Source organism: Lygodium microphyllum, chromosome 9 (genome assembly GCF_053477565.2).
Source record: "Lygodium microphyllum isolate KBCC chromosome 9, Lygodium_microphyllum_v1.1.10, whole genome shotgun sequence".
NCBI lineage: Eukaryota > Viridiplantae > Streptophyta > Polypodiopsida > Schizaeales > Lygodiaceae > Lygodium > Lygodium microphyllum.
Window position 1 is genome coordinate 137,851,353 of NC_141143.1, and position 15,048 is coordinate 137,866,400.

The 15,048-nt window shown below is 42.4% G+C and overlaps 1 protein-coding gene across 2 annotated transcripts; it reads left to right on the forward strand.

The window, feature by feature from the left end:
* Positions 1-2,904: 2,904 nt before the first annotated feature.
* Positions 2,905-14,950, forward strand: LOC148031629 (zinc finger, C3HC4 type family protein). Of its 2 annotated transcripts, XR_015691925.1 has the most exons (4): positions 2,905-3,060; positions 3,143-3,283; positions 13,713-13,937; positions 14,431-14,950. XR_015691925.1 is itself a non-coding variant. In XM_087685210.1 (3 exons), exons 1-3 carry the CDS (start codon positions 3,040-3,042, stop codon positions 13,827-13,829), a joined length of 279 nt encoding a protein of 92 aa, XP_087541336.1. In that variant the 5' UTR covers positions 2,905-3,039; the 3' UTR covers positions 13,830-14,130. The 2 variants fall into 2 exon arrangements, 1 of the variants encoding a protein (XP_087541336.1); XM_087685210.1 differs by lacking the exon at positions 14,431-14,950 and having other exon boundaries at positions 13,713-14,130.
* Positions 14,951-15,048: the final 98 nt, after the last annotated feature.

Here is a 15,048-nt window from a genome sequence, read left to right on the forward strand (position 1 = left end):
GTTAATATCGGCTAATCTCTTCCATAGATCTACCCATATGGTATTGCAATTTGGGGTATAAATGGAAATGCCGCTACATAATTAGTTGGCTTTAAATGTTGTGCTCACAAGATATTTCCTAATGTAGTTTGGGTCTTGTGATATTAGCTTAAGTGATTTCTTGCATAATAAAATGGTATCCCATGGCATTAAGATAAATAAAAGGTAATAATAATAATAATAATATAAATAATCTAATCACTTGACTTAAGAGCATAACTAATCCACTAATGGAATTTTTTGGGGCATGAGTAGGATACACATGCACACGTGTATGTATGTATATATGGGTGTAAGATAGAGGGAGATGATACAAAGTGGTGGTGGTGGTGGCAAGACATCAACAATAGTAACCATTTGTGGTGGTTAAGTGGGTTGTGATTGGGGTGGTGTTAGCAATGGTGATGGTAGTGGGTCAATAGACGATGGTAGTATTGGTGGTGGCAATGGTAGATGCAAGCACTGATGGTGGTGGTTGTGGTATTGGATGGAGTGTGTTATGAAGGAGATGGCAATCCAATTGAAATATGTAGAATAAGTAATTATGGAATAATTGGCTCAATTTGGTGGTGATATTGACTTCTTGGTGACCATGTGTCACTCTTTCCTCCTCCTCTCTTACTTAAAAATTGCATCTACCCCTCTTGACACCATTTAGTCAAAGTTAGAGCCACACTTACACAATTTCCTTTTGTTAAACCAGATCACTTTGATGCCAAAAATAGAAAGCCAAAGGTGGTGAGAAAGATGTCAAAGTTGATGAATGGAGGTCAAATGAAGTCAATCAAAACTATTGGTTAATGGAAAAAGTAGGCACGAGTTAAAAAAAGCAACTTAACATATATTCAAAAAAGCAATGGACAAGGTCATTCTTGTGTCTACAAACCTTGATGTCTTAGTCCTATTTGCTTTTCTCTTTCTACTTTTAGAGATAAGGAAAGTGATTAATAAGTAGGATTCAAACTTTTGAGCCTAGCCATGATAGAGAGGCATCAAATGGCTATGTTGAGAATGAGGATTGAGGTCCATCATTGCCATTTGCAAGTGTAAATTCTCTTTTCTTTTATGTCCTTTGCCTCTTGTGTCATGTTTAGTTGCCCACAATCCAAAGATCTTGGCAAGTAGCAATGGTGGCTCTATAAACCTACGAGTGGTGCATTATGGGTTGGACCACATCAATGCCACCTTTATGCATCACCTTAATTTGGCCTCTTCTTTCTTCTCAAGGGCTAGGGGGCACTCAACTGGAATTACTGGAGCAAGTTATAAAGCAGTTGTTGCTCCACACAACCACCTTGAAGAGGTTTTCTTTCTCAAGTAGTGTGAGTAGCAACTCAAGGATGCATTGCCTATGGAAAGCTACACATTACTTCTTGAGACACCCTAATCTATGAAAGCACCTATATGCTTCAATTGGATGGTTGGCTGTTCTTTGATATAGATGATGATTGCATATCTACACTTGAAGAAGAGAGAGGAGAAGAAGAAAGAAGAAGAAAGAGAAGCATCACATGGAAAAGAAAGAAAGGGCTACTTAGAGAGAATAACAACCTCCTACATGCGTTTCCTTCTTCTCTAGTATAATTGTACATGCGCTTGAGAGATGCTGCATAGGCTTGGGAGCCTTCTCATTGGTTTGGGATCCTTGAATCAAACCTCTAAATAATATATAGAAAAGATTTATGTGGGTAATCAATTTGACAAGGATTTGGAATGATAGAACAATTGATGTTGCAATTTGCCATCTAAGCCAAACAACATTGCCTATCTTTCTTAATAAGTAAGCACAACAAGGCCATACACCATATGTGAATTCCTAATGACCTAGAAAACATATGAGGCTTACATTTTTGTCTCCAATTAAAAGCGACACAAAATGAAAAAGAGAACCATTGACATCCTTGATAGTTTATTGAATGGAGAAAATGGTTCCTTGATCATATTTCTCCGGACAATAATCAAGACATCTTGTAGATCAAGTTCCAAAATGAAAAAGTTGAGGTAAAGGTGTCTCTTAGAGGACATTGACTTAAAATTTTAAGTAAACAAGGTGCATGATTACCTTGTGAGCATTTTGCACATTGATTACAATTTACTCTTTAGTAGGTTGGAGTTGACTTGATAATCGAGAAAACCTCGATGGGCTTGTTGATTTTCTCAGTGGGCCTTTTGGGCTTGATATATAATAGTCGCATGGGTTTGGGTAAATGTCATTGATTCTATTATACGAGCAACAATGTTGAAATATGTGCATCTATTTGGAAAATGATCAAAGAGTTTCAAATTAGGAAAAACTTTAACATCATTGTCACTGAAACTTAGTTTGCCATGCAATTCCCTAACATCACAACTATCCCCACTGACCACAATGCCTCGTATGACCTTTCTATTATTAAATCCAATGCACATAAGGAGTCATGGCCTCATTTATATTATTGCTCTTTCACACATCATAGACCCATCAAAGTTGCACTCATATGACAAAATGAGGGTTAATCAAATAGCCCTTGGTTGGGAAACTAGACCCAAAATTGTATCGACAACATAGTTTCTCATTATGATGATATTATATCCTCTAAGTTGTTGTTGTTGTTTTTTCTTTTGGCTTTTAAGAGACTTGAATAAATCTATCACACAATTGTGCCTTACCACTCCACAAGAGGTCATGGCTTGATGACACGTTGCAAGGCTAGCATCTCCATGCCACTCTGGAAAGAGAACTAAAGTCTTGCAACCTTATTGATATATATTAAGATATTAAACACAAAATCCTTATTTCTCCTCGAAATTTATAGACCGCCTTAAGGATCCACATTATAATTGCATTTGAAACGACGTACAATGTGTTAGAGTCCTCCTCCTTAAGGATCCACATTATAATGGCATTTGGAACTTTGACATCTTGTGACCCTACCCATCCACCACATAAGACTCTTAGAAACTGCCGGGTCCCCATCGCCCGGAAGACGTCCTGAGTGCGCAGAAGCAAGATCGGACACCATGCCTTCCATCCTGATGCAGGTAAGAGACTCATGCCATCCTCGTCGGGTCTGTCATCCCAGTTCCAATGCCGGTGCTCATTCTCCCTTTCGTCTGCGCTCAGGAGCGCTTGCTAGGCTTCTCTCTCGGCGCCGCTCTCGGCGTCGGCGTGGCTGCGTACCAGGACAGGCTCCATTGGCGTTCGACCGCAGAGTTGGCACGCGTTGTCTCGCGCGGTCGGATCCCACAGCCAAGTCCCGTGCAGGTGCCAACATATTGCCACTTGTGGTCTCATGTTTTTGCAGGCAGACACCTTCATGCAGGGAGGAAAGAAGAAAGCACTAGCAGGCAACATCGTATATTGCACGATTCTCAGCAGGAACCGTGATTATATGTCCACAGGGTGAAGCACGTGTACCAGATGGTGCCATATGACGACAAGATTTTGCAGATGGTCAAATCACACATGTATGCCAACCATCTTGTGTGAGGCATTTTTACATCAAACAATTGCTGAGACTGAAAAGAGCAACTGCCATGCCATTCTCTAATATGTATTAACATACCATCTAGCACTTTACATCGTACAATTTCCAAGAGTGAATAGCAACTACTGGAGAATGCAAGAAAATTGGTAGCATGGGGTTTGACCTTTGTTAAGGCGAAATTGGGTATCTACACCGTCCTAAGCTTGCATGTGATCACAGATATCTGCAAATATAGAACATAAACAATGCCTAGCTTATGGTTGTCAAAGTTGCTGTGGAGACAAGACTAACACAAGTGAAGGCCTGGGTGTTGCAAGGTGATGTGTTTGCAGGCCTAGTTGTTGGGAGATGATGTTTGTCTGTCAATGAAAGTCGAGATATGAGCAGATTTTTATTGGCAGAGGTGGTCTCATGCTGATGCTTTTGAATTACTTGAAGTTAGAGCTTGCATGTATGTTCTTACACTCTATGAAGGGCTGAGAAGGCTGAGAACTAGGTCAACCTATAAATTATGGTTTCAAAATTGCCCTTCTCATTGAGAAAGTGCACTTCAAATCGACCTTGAAAGTCATAACTGAGACTTTAACTTCTGCAGCGATTTAGTTTGAGTCTTTTTCGCCTTCAAGTCTGACATGTTTTATTCTTCCAATAGGATATCAAAGCTTGCTATCTAAGTTCGCATGCATTTTCTGCACAGTTACATTTTTAAGCAGATAGAGGCCTGGACCGTCTTGATTGTGAGGAGGCTTTTACATAGCTTTGTCTTGAGCGAGAGGCCATGTAGTTGTGACCAGATTTATCTCTAGCAAGGAGACTGTGACTATGATATACCTGTAGAACATTGACAAAATTGAAGGTGGATAGAGCTTGCAGCTAATGGCAAGTGAAATTTGAGTGTTTAAGGTGATCGTGGCTTGCCACATTAGGCTTGTCCAACCATAGAGCAAGCTTGACCAGCTTGCTTTTGGATCTCATTTAAAATTGGATTTTCTCTTTCATGTTTATCCCTCTCCCACAGGAACACAAGTGTCAAGTGCTTAGTGCTAAACATAATGAGTGCACTAACAAGAAGGAAGAGAGAAAGTAGCGCCCAAAACAACACACGCATTGCTTGTGCCTGGGAAATACAAAGGCATCAGCTCGGACTGAGATGAAAAACGGATGGGCTGAGATAGGCTGAAGATGCAAAAGTATGTAGTAGTTTGACTGGCATATCACTGGCAGACTCATGGATGTCAAGCTATATGACAGTAGGGCAAACTATCACGTTTCTTGACATCCCCTATCCTTGCTTTGTTTAGCTCCTTCTGGCTTTGTCCGGTTTGCTTCCTGCAGCTCCATTCGGGTCTGTCCACTGTACGGGGTGGCTAATTAGATCAATATGTGGGCCCCTGTGAGACTTATCCCTGCTCAATCTCAACTCGAATTGAGCAGTATGCTGGATCTGACCGGGGTGGACTGAAATGTCTTGGGTAACTAATGGAGAGGTTTTTTGCAAGAGGAACAATGAAATTTTAAAAAGGCCATTCCCAATTGGGCCGAAATCTATCCATTATCTGGGCATGTTTCTGCTATTAAGTGAATCCCCAGCAGAAGCAACTTGAGTGTCCCATGTCAATGAAATGGCCTTATCAGGGGAAGAGGAATTAGGAAAACTGTCTCATGCTATCCTGGGTCCGAAATGAAACAAGACAGGCTTAAACCAAGGAGGTTAACCTGGTGAAAACAGTCCAGACTGAGATGAAAATTGGATGGGCTGAGATTCGCAGAAGATGCAAAAGTATGTATGAAAGTGGGAAGGTCAGTCTTTAAGCTCCAATGAAATATCCTCTAAATAGGGCATGCAAATGGCTGGTTTGACCAGTAAATCTGACTTGCTACAGCATAGTAGTTCCAACTGGCAGATCACTAGCAGCCTTCTGGATGTCAAGCTATGTGACAATAGGTCAAAATGCCACGTATATTGACATTTTTTGGGCCCTATCCTTGCTTTGTTTAGCTCCATCTGTCTTTGTCCAGTTCTCTCCCTGCAGCTCCATCCTGGTCTCACTGCTGGGTTGCCTAATCACATTACTATGTGGTCTCCTGTAAGATTGTTGTTGTTCAACCTCAACTAGAATGGAGCAGGAGGTGGGATCTAACTGGGGTAGACCGAGACATGCTGGATATATTTATATGTATGTGTCATAGGGATGTGAAATTTTTGAGATGTTTTAATCTTGCTAGTAACATTTAATTAAGTTAATAATCAAATGTGCAAGGTTGTTAAGCACGTGTTACACATGGCAGCTATTTCATGATGACAGGCCAAGGACCCCAAGGATGTAGTGGGTGTCAAAGGTAAAAGTTGTGACAAGTTATGCCATTTGGGTTTTGGGTGTTAGTTGGTGTCAGTTTTGACCCTATGATAGTTGTATGGCCAATAGTTGTTAGTGGTAACACTAGGGACTAGCATTAATCGATTAATTAATGCTAATCTAGGGGTCAACAGATGTTGGGGGCCACTTCAAGTTGCAAATGGCCTATAGCCAATTTAATTATGGGTGGGCACATTTAATTTTGGACAAGGTTAGAAGAACAGAAATTAAATTTCAGAATAAAATAATTTTAAAAATTAATTTAATGGCTAGATAATGTTAAAAAATGGGTTTAGAAGGCTGCCACTTGGTAGAAATATCCATGCAATTGAGAGAAAACATTTTTGGATTGTTGGAGGGTCTTTTAATTTATTTGGCTTGTGTGTGAGAGAGGAAGAGAGGCTGATGGTTAGAATTTGCTGTTGTGGAGACATTCAAGAGGTTGTCAATTGTTGCAAAAGACCCTGGTGATGCAGGTGACAGCATTTATGATGCCGATAGATGTAGGCGACAATAGTTGGGTACTTCCTTGGTAGTAAGTGATAACAATCTGGGCTGATTAGAGCAAGCAACGGTTAATTTCAGCCATTTCCCGTGTGGAAAATTGGGAATTTTTCTCTCTTTTGAATTTTGTCACCTTCACTAGTCCATTTTCAAGTTATCTCAACATTTCTTAGCCATTTGAAGAAGATCATTGCTAGATTTGGTGGATAACAAGAGAAATTATGCTATAAACCCTAATTTATTGCAGTAATTAGGGTTCGGCAGTCACCTTGGGATTTGTGCCAGTTGCTGTAAATAGTGCTTAATCAAGTTATTTACCACCCTATCCGAGTAGGAAGGCTGGTTTCACATTCCCCAAGTGACTTGGATTGAGTAGAAATACATTCCCTTGAGGGGAGGTAGGGAGGGGGGTATGGCGGATTTACCCATCTTCAAACCTTAACTTGTCTCTATTTCTTTTTTGTCCATGGTTGTAATTCTTCTAAATGATTGTTATATTCAACTTCAAGTATTCGTTTTTTTAATTCTCTCGATTTGTTAAGTCTTGAAAAAATAAGTATTTTAATTGCAAGAATACCGTGTTATTGTCAAAAGATGACGTATCAGTGAGATAGTAGGGTTTGCGGGGAGAAACACGGAGTGAACTCGGCAAACATGGAGAAGAGAAGAGAAGAGAGAAGAAACTCGGATGAATGGAATGATGAAGTTCCGAATCATGGAGTGAATGTGATACAAGGGAATAAGGGTGCCGTAGCACTAGGAAGATGATGAAGACAGCCACGAACCACGAACCACGAACCGCAATGTCCTCTTGAAGGGGTGTGAGGGTAGTGGAGAGGCTGGAGAGAAGAGGTGACGGACTGAATGAATTAGCCGTAAGGAATGAATGAGAGAGTGGCCTATAAATAGGCATAGTCAGTCTAGGATGGTGCCCTTTTTGGGGTTGCAAATCCTAAACGCAAAACGCAGAAACGCAAAAACGCAAACTGTGGGTGAAGGGTTTCTCAACACCCCCTCTCAGGCCCGAAAAGGGAAACAAGAGGAGTGAGGCGGAGATGCAATGCTTATGCAATAGGTGCCACTTGGACAGTGTCCCTCGTGGGAAAATTGTTCACTTACCCAAGCGCCCTAGTACAAAGATGATGAAAACATGCAATGCATAGGAGGAATGTCAGACTTTGTGTGGGGCCAAGAACCATAAGGATATGTCTATACTTGATCTCGGGAGGTGGCTCCATGCTGATCGAGGGATGAAGAAGATCCACCCTATATTCTGAGAATACCACCTAAAAGGAGACCTTTGAAGATAATCAGGAGACAAGATGAGCTATAGAACCCGAAACTCAATCTTGAGAGAGAAGCCACTAGCTTCGTGCATCCATGCTAGAAGGAATACGAAGGCCTAGTAACCAAGTCGTGTTGAAGATCCAAGGGTCCGGATCTAGGTAGATTCTCTAGATCCTAGGTATCAGTAGAAGAGATGACTGGTCGAGGACAGCCACCCCAAGAAAGTAGAGGATGGGTGAATAACTTCATGTGGAGTAGGTTTCCCCTCTGAGGTGGGAGGTGGAGGGCCCCCCGTTGAAGTCGAAGAAGAAGTAGATGCCCCCTCTGAGGGCAAAAAAATAATATCTCCTTGTGAATCCCCCTTTGAAGTAGATAGGGAATCCAAAAACTCATGGATCACGGACTATGAAATGTCTGATGACGAAGGAAGTGCCGTCGATTGTGCAGAAGAAGGTATCTGCGGTGCCGAAGAGCTCCCTAGAGGTAGCCTCTCGAACCTGAGTAGTTGAGGGTGGGGAAGGGTGGGGCTCAAACTGAGTAAGAGGTGGGCAACAGTCGCTGTCCCTCAGTGGAGCGGATTGGGTAGCCGAAGAAGAGGAAGGAGTCAAGCAGCCACTGTCTCTCGAAGGAGCGGACTGACGAGGAGATCGTATCAAACAATCACTGTCTCTCGATGGAGCCGACTGTAGATCCGTAGGTCGTAGAAGCCACTGTACCTGAAAATAAGTGGGAGAAGACTGCCGTTGACATTGCGATGATCTCCAGGAGGTCGTAGCGCCAATTGATCCTCCATGTGCTTGAAAGGACTTAGTGGGCATCGGATGCGTCTTATTGCCTTGAGCATAGTACTCTGATAGCCGATGTAGAACGATCTCTGTGGCCCAGAAAGGGGTGGGGAGCAAAGGATCTCTGAAAGGACTTAGTGGGCATCGACAGTCTTCGGTGGGACGACTGTTCGTGTCGCAGTAGGAACACCCAGTAGAAGGTTAATTTGTCAGGGGAGACGCCATGGTACTGGTGTGGTAAACTGGATAAGGGAGGGTGGGAGGGAGAAAAAGGATATCTCCCAATGCGCAACAGAAATGATAGAGAAATCAGATGTTGATGTCGAACTCGTCATCGGTCTTTGTTTTCTCTGATGAGGAGGAGAGAGACTAAAAACGCAGGTAGGACAGCTTGCAGGAGTGAGAAATACTAAAAACGTAGGCAGTAGGTGAGAGAAAGACTAAAAACGCAGGCAGCAGGAGAAAAAGACTGAAAACGCAGGAAAATCTAGCAGTAGCAATTTGTATGCTGAAATCAGCTCCGAACAGTTTGTGGTAGGTGGAAACAGGCACTAGACCGTTATAGACAGCAATGACCAGCTTGGACTGCGATGTCCTCCGCGTCCGGGGTGTGGGCAGTGTTGAGCTAAAATATGCATATCTTGCTGATTAGACTTTTAAACAGCCCCAAAACACACTAAAAATGCTCTTGGAGCGGTTCGAGAGAGTTCAGTGGAAACCCTAAAACGGGGAGCGGTTTGAGAGAGTTTAGTGGAAACCCTAAATTTTGGGGTGCCCTTCCACATCTATAAGTAGACAGGTTGCCCCCATTCAGCTATCATCCTTGTTTGCAGGTTACATCAGCCCACACACCCTTTGCTGTTGTTGGCGCTCAGTTTCCAACCTGCAGCCCGCCTCCATCTGTTGTCCAGTCATCATCGATTGCAGCCACATTATCTTCAGCCTGTCCATTGCTGTAGGCGACAGCTCTCAGTTGCTGGTGACTGCTCCAGACTATCCCAAACTGCTGTTCAGCCTGCTGTCCATCATCTCCAGGGTCAGCCAGCTTGCGTTTTCGGCATTGCAGGCCTTGACACTCTCAGACACAGTTTCAGCCTGCTGTTTACAGCAGACTGTGCACAATTTTCAGCCTCCAATCGGTGGTACACTGCTGCGTTTACCAGTTTTCAGCCTCCAGACTGCTGCGTTTTGGTGACCAGACTGCTGCCATTCACTATTCAGCACTCCTACATTCCGATTGGTGGTCACAGACTTGGGATCGTCTTCGGTGGACGTCACACTCCGACATTGCTCTGCCCTTGAGTACACTGTACACTCTTACATTCCTTTACATCATGCATTCACTTTAGAGTTGTGTTCTCTCTCTCCCTTCTTCTGTTTGTGTTTGAGTTTCTGTGTTTGAGTTTTGAGTTTTGCGTTTAGGGTTTGAGTTTTTGAGTTTTGCATTTAGGATTTGAGTTTTGCCCTCTGTGTCTGTGTCTGTCTCTTTGTGTTTCTGTCGTGGTTGTACACTCTGTGTGTCCTTAGTGTAAACCCTAGTAGTTTCCTTCACAGGCAACAAGCTGAAATACTTGAAATTTGCAAAAACGAGATTGTTTTCTGAATGGAGAGTGATCAGCAACACACTGTTGTAAACAGTTGCAAACTGCGGGTGGAAGGCTGGAAACAGGTGCCAGACTGTAGATAACAGCAAGGGATAGCTGAGACTTCGATGTCCTTCGCGAAAGGGGTGTGGGCAGCAAGCTGAAAACACCTGAAACCTTCAAACACGAGACGTTGATGCAGCGGAAGAAGAAGAGAAGTGGATGCTGAACCCACCACCGGTTTTTGCCGTCAGTGGAGTGGAGGATCTTTGCCGCTATTTGAGCAGATCCAACTCTGATACCATGCCAAAAGATGATGTACCAGCGAGAGAGTAGGGTTTGCGGGGAGGAACGCGGAGTGAACTCGGCAAACATAGAGAAAAGAAGAGAAGAGAGAAGAAACTCAGATGAATGGAATGATGAAGTTCCGAATCATGGAGTGAATGTGATACAAGGGAAAAAGGGTGCCGTAGCACTAGGAAGATGATGAAGACAGCCACGAACCACGAACCGCAATGTCCTCCTGAAGGGGTGTGAGGGTAGTGGAGAGGCTGGAGAGAAGAGGTGACGGACTGAATGAATCGGCTATTAGGAATGAATGAGAGAGTGGCCTAAAAATAGGCATAGTCAGTCTAGGATGGCGTCCCTTTTTGGGGCTGCAAACCCTAAATGCAAAACGCAGAAACGCAAACTGCGGGTGAAGGGTTTCTCAACAGTTATATGGGTAGCTTATAGTAGTGAACATATGTAGTGTATGATAGATTGATCCCCAAATGGAAGTAAGCTAAATCCTTGTGAAAGAATTTCAACTTTTCTCTTGGAAGAGCCTTGCTAAATTCATCTACTATATTGTCTTTTGGTAGGGATGTAAACCAAGTTGATCTCTACCATGGAGCTTTTATCCAACATAATGCTGATGCACCTCAATGTGCTTTGTGCAAGCATGAAACACTAGATTTCTCTCAATTGCCATAGTCCGTTGGTTGTTAGTGTGGATAAGAGGTGGGTGATTGCTATCCCGCACATAGATCGGCGAAAAGATGTTTGAGCTGTACATTGCAAAGGCTCCCGCGTTGGGGGGGGGGGGGGGGGATTCGCTTGTCTTCAAACCTTAACTTGTTTCCATTTCTTTTTGTCCATGGCTGTAATTTTTCTAAACGATTGTCATACTTAGCTTCAAGTGTTCGTTCTTTTATTCTCTTGAATTAAGTCTCGGAAACAAGCAAATATTATAATTGCAAGCATACTACATTATATGGGGCATTTACATTAGTAAATGTATATAGGTATGATAGATCAATCCCCAAATGGTAGTTAGCCTAAAGCTTTGTGAAAGACTTCAAACTTTTCTCTCGGAAGAGCCTTGGTAATTAAATTTGCCACATTGCCTTGTGTAGGGAATCGGGATATAGATCAAGTTAATCTCTCTAGCACGGAGCCTTTACCCAACACTCTGCTAATGTGCCTCAATGTGCTTTGTGCAAGCATGAAATGCTGGATTCATTGCAACTACCATAGCGCTTTGACTGTTAGTGTGGATACGAGTGGGTGATTGCTATCCCGCATGTAGATCGGCCAATAGATGTTTGAGCTGTGCACATTCCAATGTAGTTGTGGAAAGCTGCCTTATTCAGTTGGAGTTGACCATAGCTGTCCACATTCCAATGTAGGTGTGGAAGCTGCCTTATATTCTGTTCACAGTTGGAGCTGGCCATAGTTGTCTGTTTCTTGCTGAGCCAAGAAATACATGAATCCTTAAGCATGAAACAGTTCCCACTGGTGGACACTCTACTGTTGCAACATCCAGCCCAATCAGTGTGTGTAAAACCATGCAAGTGTAAGACCCTCAAGCATAGAAGATTGTCAATGCCTGAGAGCCTTTAATGTATCCAAAGACATGTTTGGCTGCTTGCCAATGCTTTGTACTGAGGCTGTGCATAAAATGTGCTGACTAGGAGACCAGTAAAGTGAATATCCAGCCATGTATTACATAGGCAAAGTAAGCATCCAATGGTTTGTTGATAAAGAGAGGTATCAAATGGTTCTGTTGCATCTTGAACTGCAAGTCTATGCCTTCTCTCAACGGTGTAGAGACGGGCTTACAATTTTCCATCTGAAAACACTGAAGCAACTATCCAATGTACTTGGATTGATGCATGAAAAGCCCCCCTTAACCAAAGCAAATTGAATGCCAACATAGTTGTGTGATAGATAAAAACCAGTGACATAAAAAAATTGCTGCAAATTAGCCTTAAATACTGCAATGCCAACATAGTTGTGCAATAGATAAAAACCAGTGACATCAAAAAATTGCTGCAAAGTAGCCTTAAATACCGCAATGTATGTTGCATTTGGCCTAGTAAGCAGCATATTGTCCGCATAAAGAATAAGGATTAGGAGATCCTCCCCATCCATGCAGCCATGTAGCATGCTCTATAGATGGGTTGCAAAATCCGAGAGCAATCAAGTGAGCATGGATCTTCTCATACCATTTCTGAGCTGCCTGCTTGAAACCATACAAAGCCTTATGCAAACGGAAGATCTTGCCAATGCAGTAGGGGGAGGAAGGGGATGTGCCAATCAGTGCAAAAGATATAAGGGTAAAGTTTACAATATTCACATAATGATCCACTGAATGTCATGCTTGTAGTTAAACAGCTAGAGTACATGAGACCACTTGCTCTTGCTGAAAGATCACCAGACTTGTTGATACTGGGGAGAAATGCTAGGCTGCTCCAAGGAACGAAAAGACGATGAGTTCCAGCACAGTGAACAGCAGCATACATTCTCCATCTGTACCAGCAACTTACAATAGTCTCACGTACTCTTGCTGAAAGATCACCAAACTTGCTGATACCGGGGAGGAATGCTAGGCTGCTCCAAGGAACAAAAAGATGATTGAGTTTCAGCACAGTAAACAGCAGCATATAATCTCCATCTGTACCAGAAAACTTTGGATACCAACAGTTGCAATCAGGGCAGCTGTGTCTCTTGAACAAGCTTGGTGCAGCTGATCAGCGATTCAACTTTCAAGCAGCAGCAAAATACATTTACACCAGAGCTGCTTGAGCACAATAAGTTTAGAATGCAGCCTTGGGGCAGTGAAAGCACAGCTGCAGCAGAGTTGGGTAAGAGTGCCTAGATAAGATATCTTAGTCATGCAGTTCAGGTCAGTGCCAGCTACATGTGCCACAAAAACACATTAACTTAACTTTGGATGGGGCCACCATCAGTCAGGAAGAGCCATGGGGTGGTACCAAAGGAACCTAGAGCTCTATTATTGAGCACCAAAGCATGGGCTGCTACAAAGGAAAAGCCTAATGACCATTGTAAGAGGATCCAAACCGAAGAAATGTGGGGGTCCCATCAATCAGTGACACCAGCCAAGTTGCCAGAAGTGCCAAACAAACAAGTAACCTTCATCGGGAGGCAGTTCGATGCTCCCAGAGTTTGGTAGAGATGCCAAAAGGAATTGCCTTTCTATAATGTGAGGGTATTTCATGTAGGATATGCAGTTACAGTTAGTTTAATATGTGATTGGCTGAAGTTCCTTGTGCTCAATCATATACATTTTTTTGATGAATTCAGTTCTTCTGTTTCAATAAGAATTTCTGTGTTTTAATGGGTTTAGAATACCTTGTTACTTGAATTATCCAAAACATCACCCAGGCATCTTCTTCTGGTGTGCAGGTTCCAGAGCCTTTATTCAACAAATCTACACGAGAAAATTTGGCGCACTTTTGGAATTGTACTATCGACAAGACATTGGGTGCAGCTGTGGCTGCTCTTAGTACAAGAGGATGGTAATGTTGGAGTTTGTCTGCATGTCAAAGACCAGCTACATTTTTGGGCTTTTATGATCAGCCTTGAGCTCAAGGCAAGAGGCGAATTCGTGAAACTCATATACCATTATTCGTAAGTGGCCTGTTGAGTGGCAAATGATTTTGTTTTGAGATTCATTCTTTCTGTAATCACAGCTCTTTCAGGAAGTTATAATGAAGGGCTGGAAGCCAGTTGTCATGACAAGTTTGCTTACTGTCTAAAGATAGTCCCTTTTTGTTACCACACACAAGCTACAAAAAATAGCCACTTGGTTTGGGTACTGCAAGGTTGACCATAAAGCCTCTCATAGAGCATTGAATGATTTTTACAATGAACTCAATTCTACAATGCATGGAAGTTTCTGGTCAGTGCATATTAGCAGTACCTATTACTGGAGGATCACATCCTCAAAGAGTATCATGAGGAACAATAATGCACAGGCCTGCACTAGTACTGGTGGCTTTTTTCTTGGAAGGAAGGTCGTAGTGCTTACAGTTTATTGTCAAAACCTTCCAAGAATCATATTGTATGGTAGTATTTAGGTGGCAATTCTTAGAGTATAATCTGTTTTGGGTGCTGCCAACAGGGAAGACGTTCTCACAGAATTTTCTGGACTGTTGGTGAAATTTTTGAAGGGTTTTCAAAAATATATCCCCTAGAAACTCATTGTGGAATGCACATTTGTTTGGCCAATATGATTAAAAATTAGCTGCAACCCAAGCTTGAATACCTTAGTAAACACATTTTGTTATGCAAGTAGTATTTCGATGGTTTTTCCTCCACTAGTATTGGCTAGTTGAAAATAGAGAATGGATGGTGTATCAGCATTTGTTCTCGTGACATTCTAGAATAAAAGGATGTTGTTGAAGATTATGCTCCAACCACATGAAGCTGGGGAGTTTTTCCCTTTGAAAGTTGAGGTGAGTTTGTAAATTACACCAAATGGCCAAGCACAATGACTCTTTTTGCTTCAAGTGCAATGTGCTATGCTTCCATCATTTTTAAACGATCTATTCCAAGTGGAGGCTTGTGCAAAAGTAGATGATGCGAGTTGCATTGTGTTCTTGAGCACCCTTTGTTGTTTCCCACTTAACTTTTTTTACTTTTAAACTTGCGACAATCCAACATAAAACTAACTTTTGAACTTGCGTCAATCCAACATAAAACTAAATTAATCTTCTTGGATGTTTAAAAATTTCTTGTA

What these genes read in the sequence shown, in the direction of transcription:
- LOC148031629 (XM_087685210.1), top strand. Translation starts at nt 3,040, where the DNA reads ATGCCTTCCATCCTGATGCAG. An exon ending in TGCCTTCCATCCTGATGCAG is followed by an intron (nt 3,061 to 3,142) that starts GTAAGAGACTCA and finishes GTCTGCGCTCAG; the next exon opens with GAGCGCTTGCTAGGCTTCTC. An exon ending in CACAGCCAAGTCCCGTGCAG is followed by an intron (nt 3,284 to 13,712) that starts GTGCCAACATAT and finishes TCTGGTGTGCAG; the next exon opens with GTTCCAGAGCCTTTATTCAA.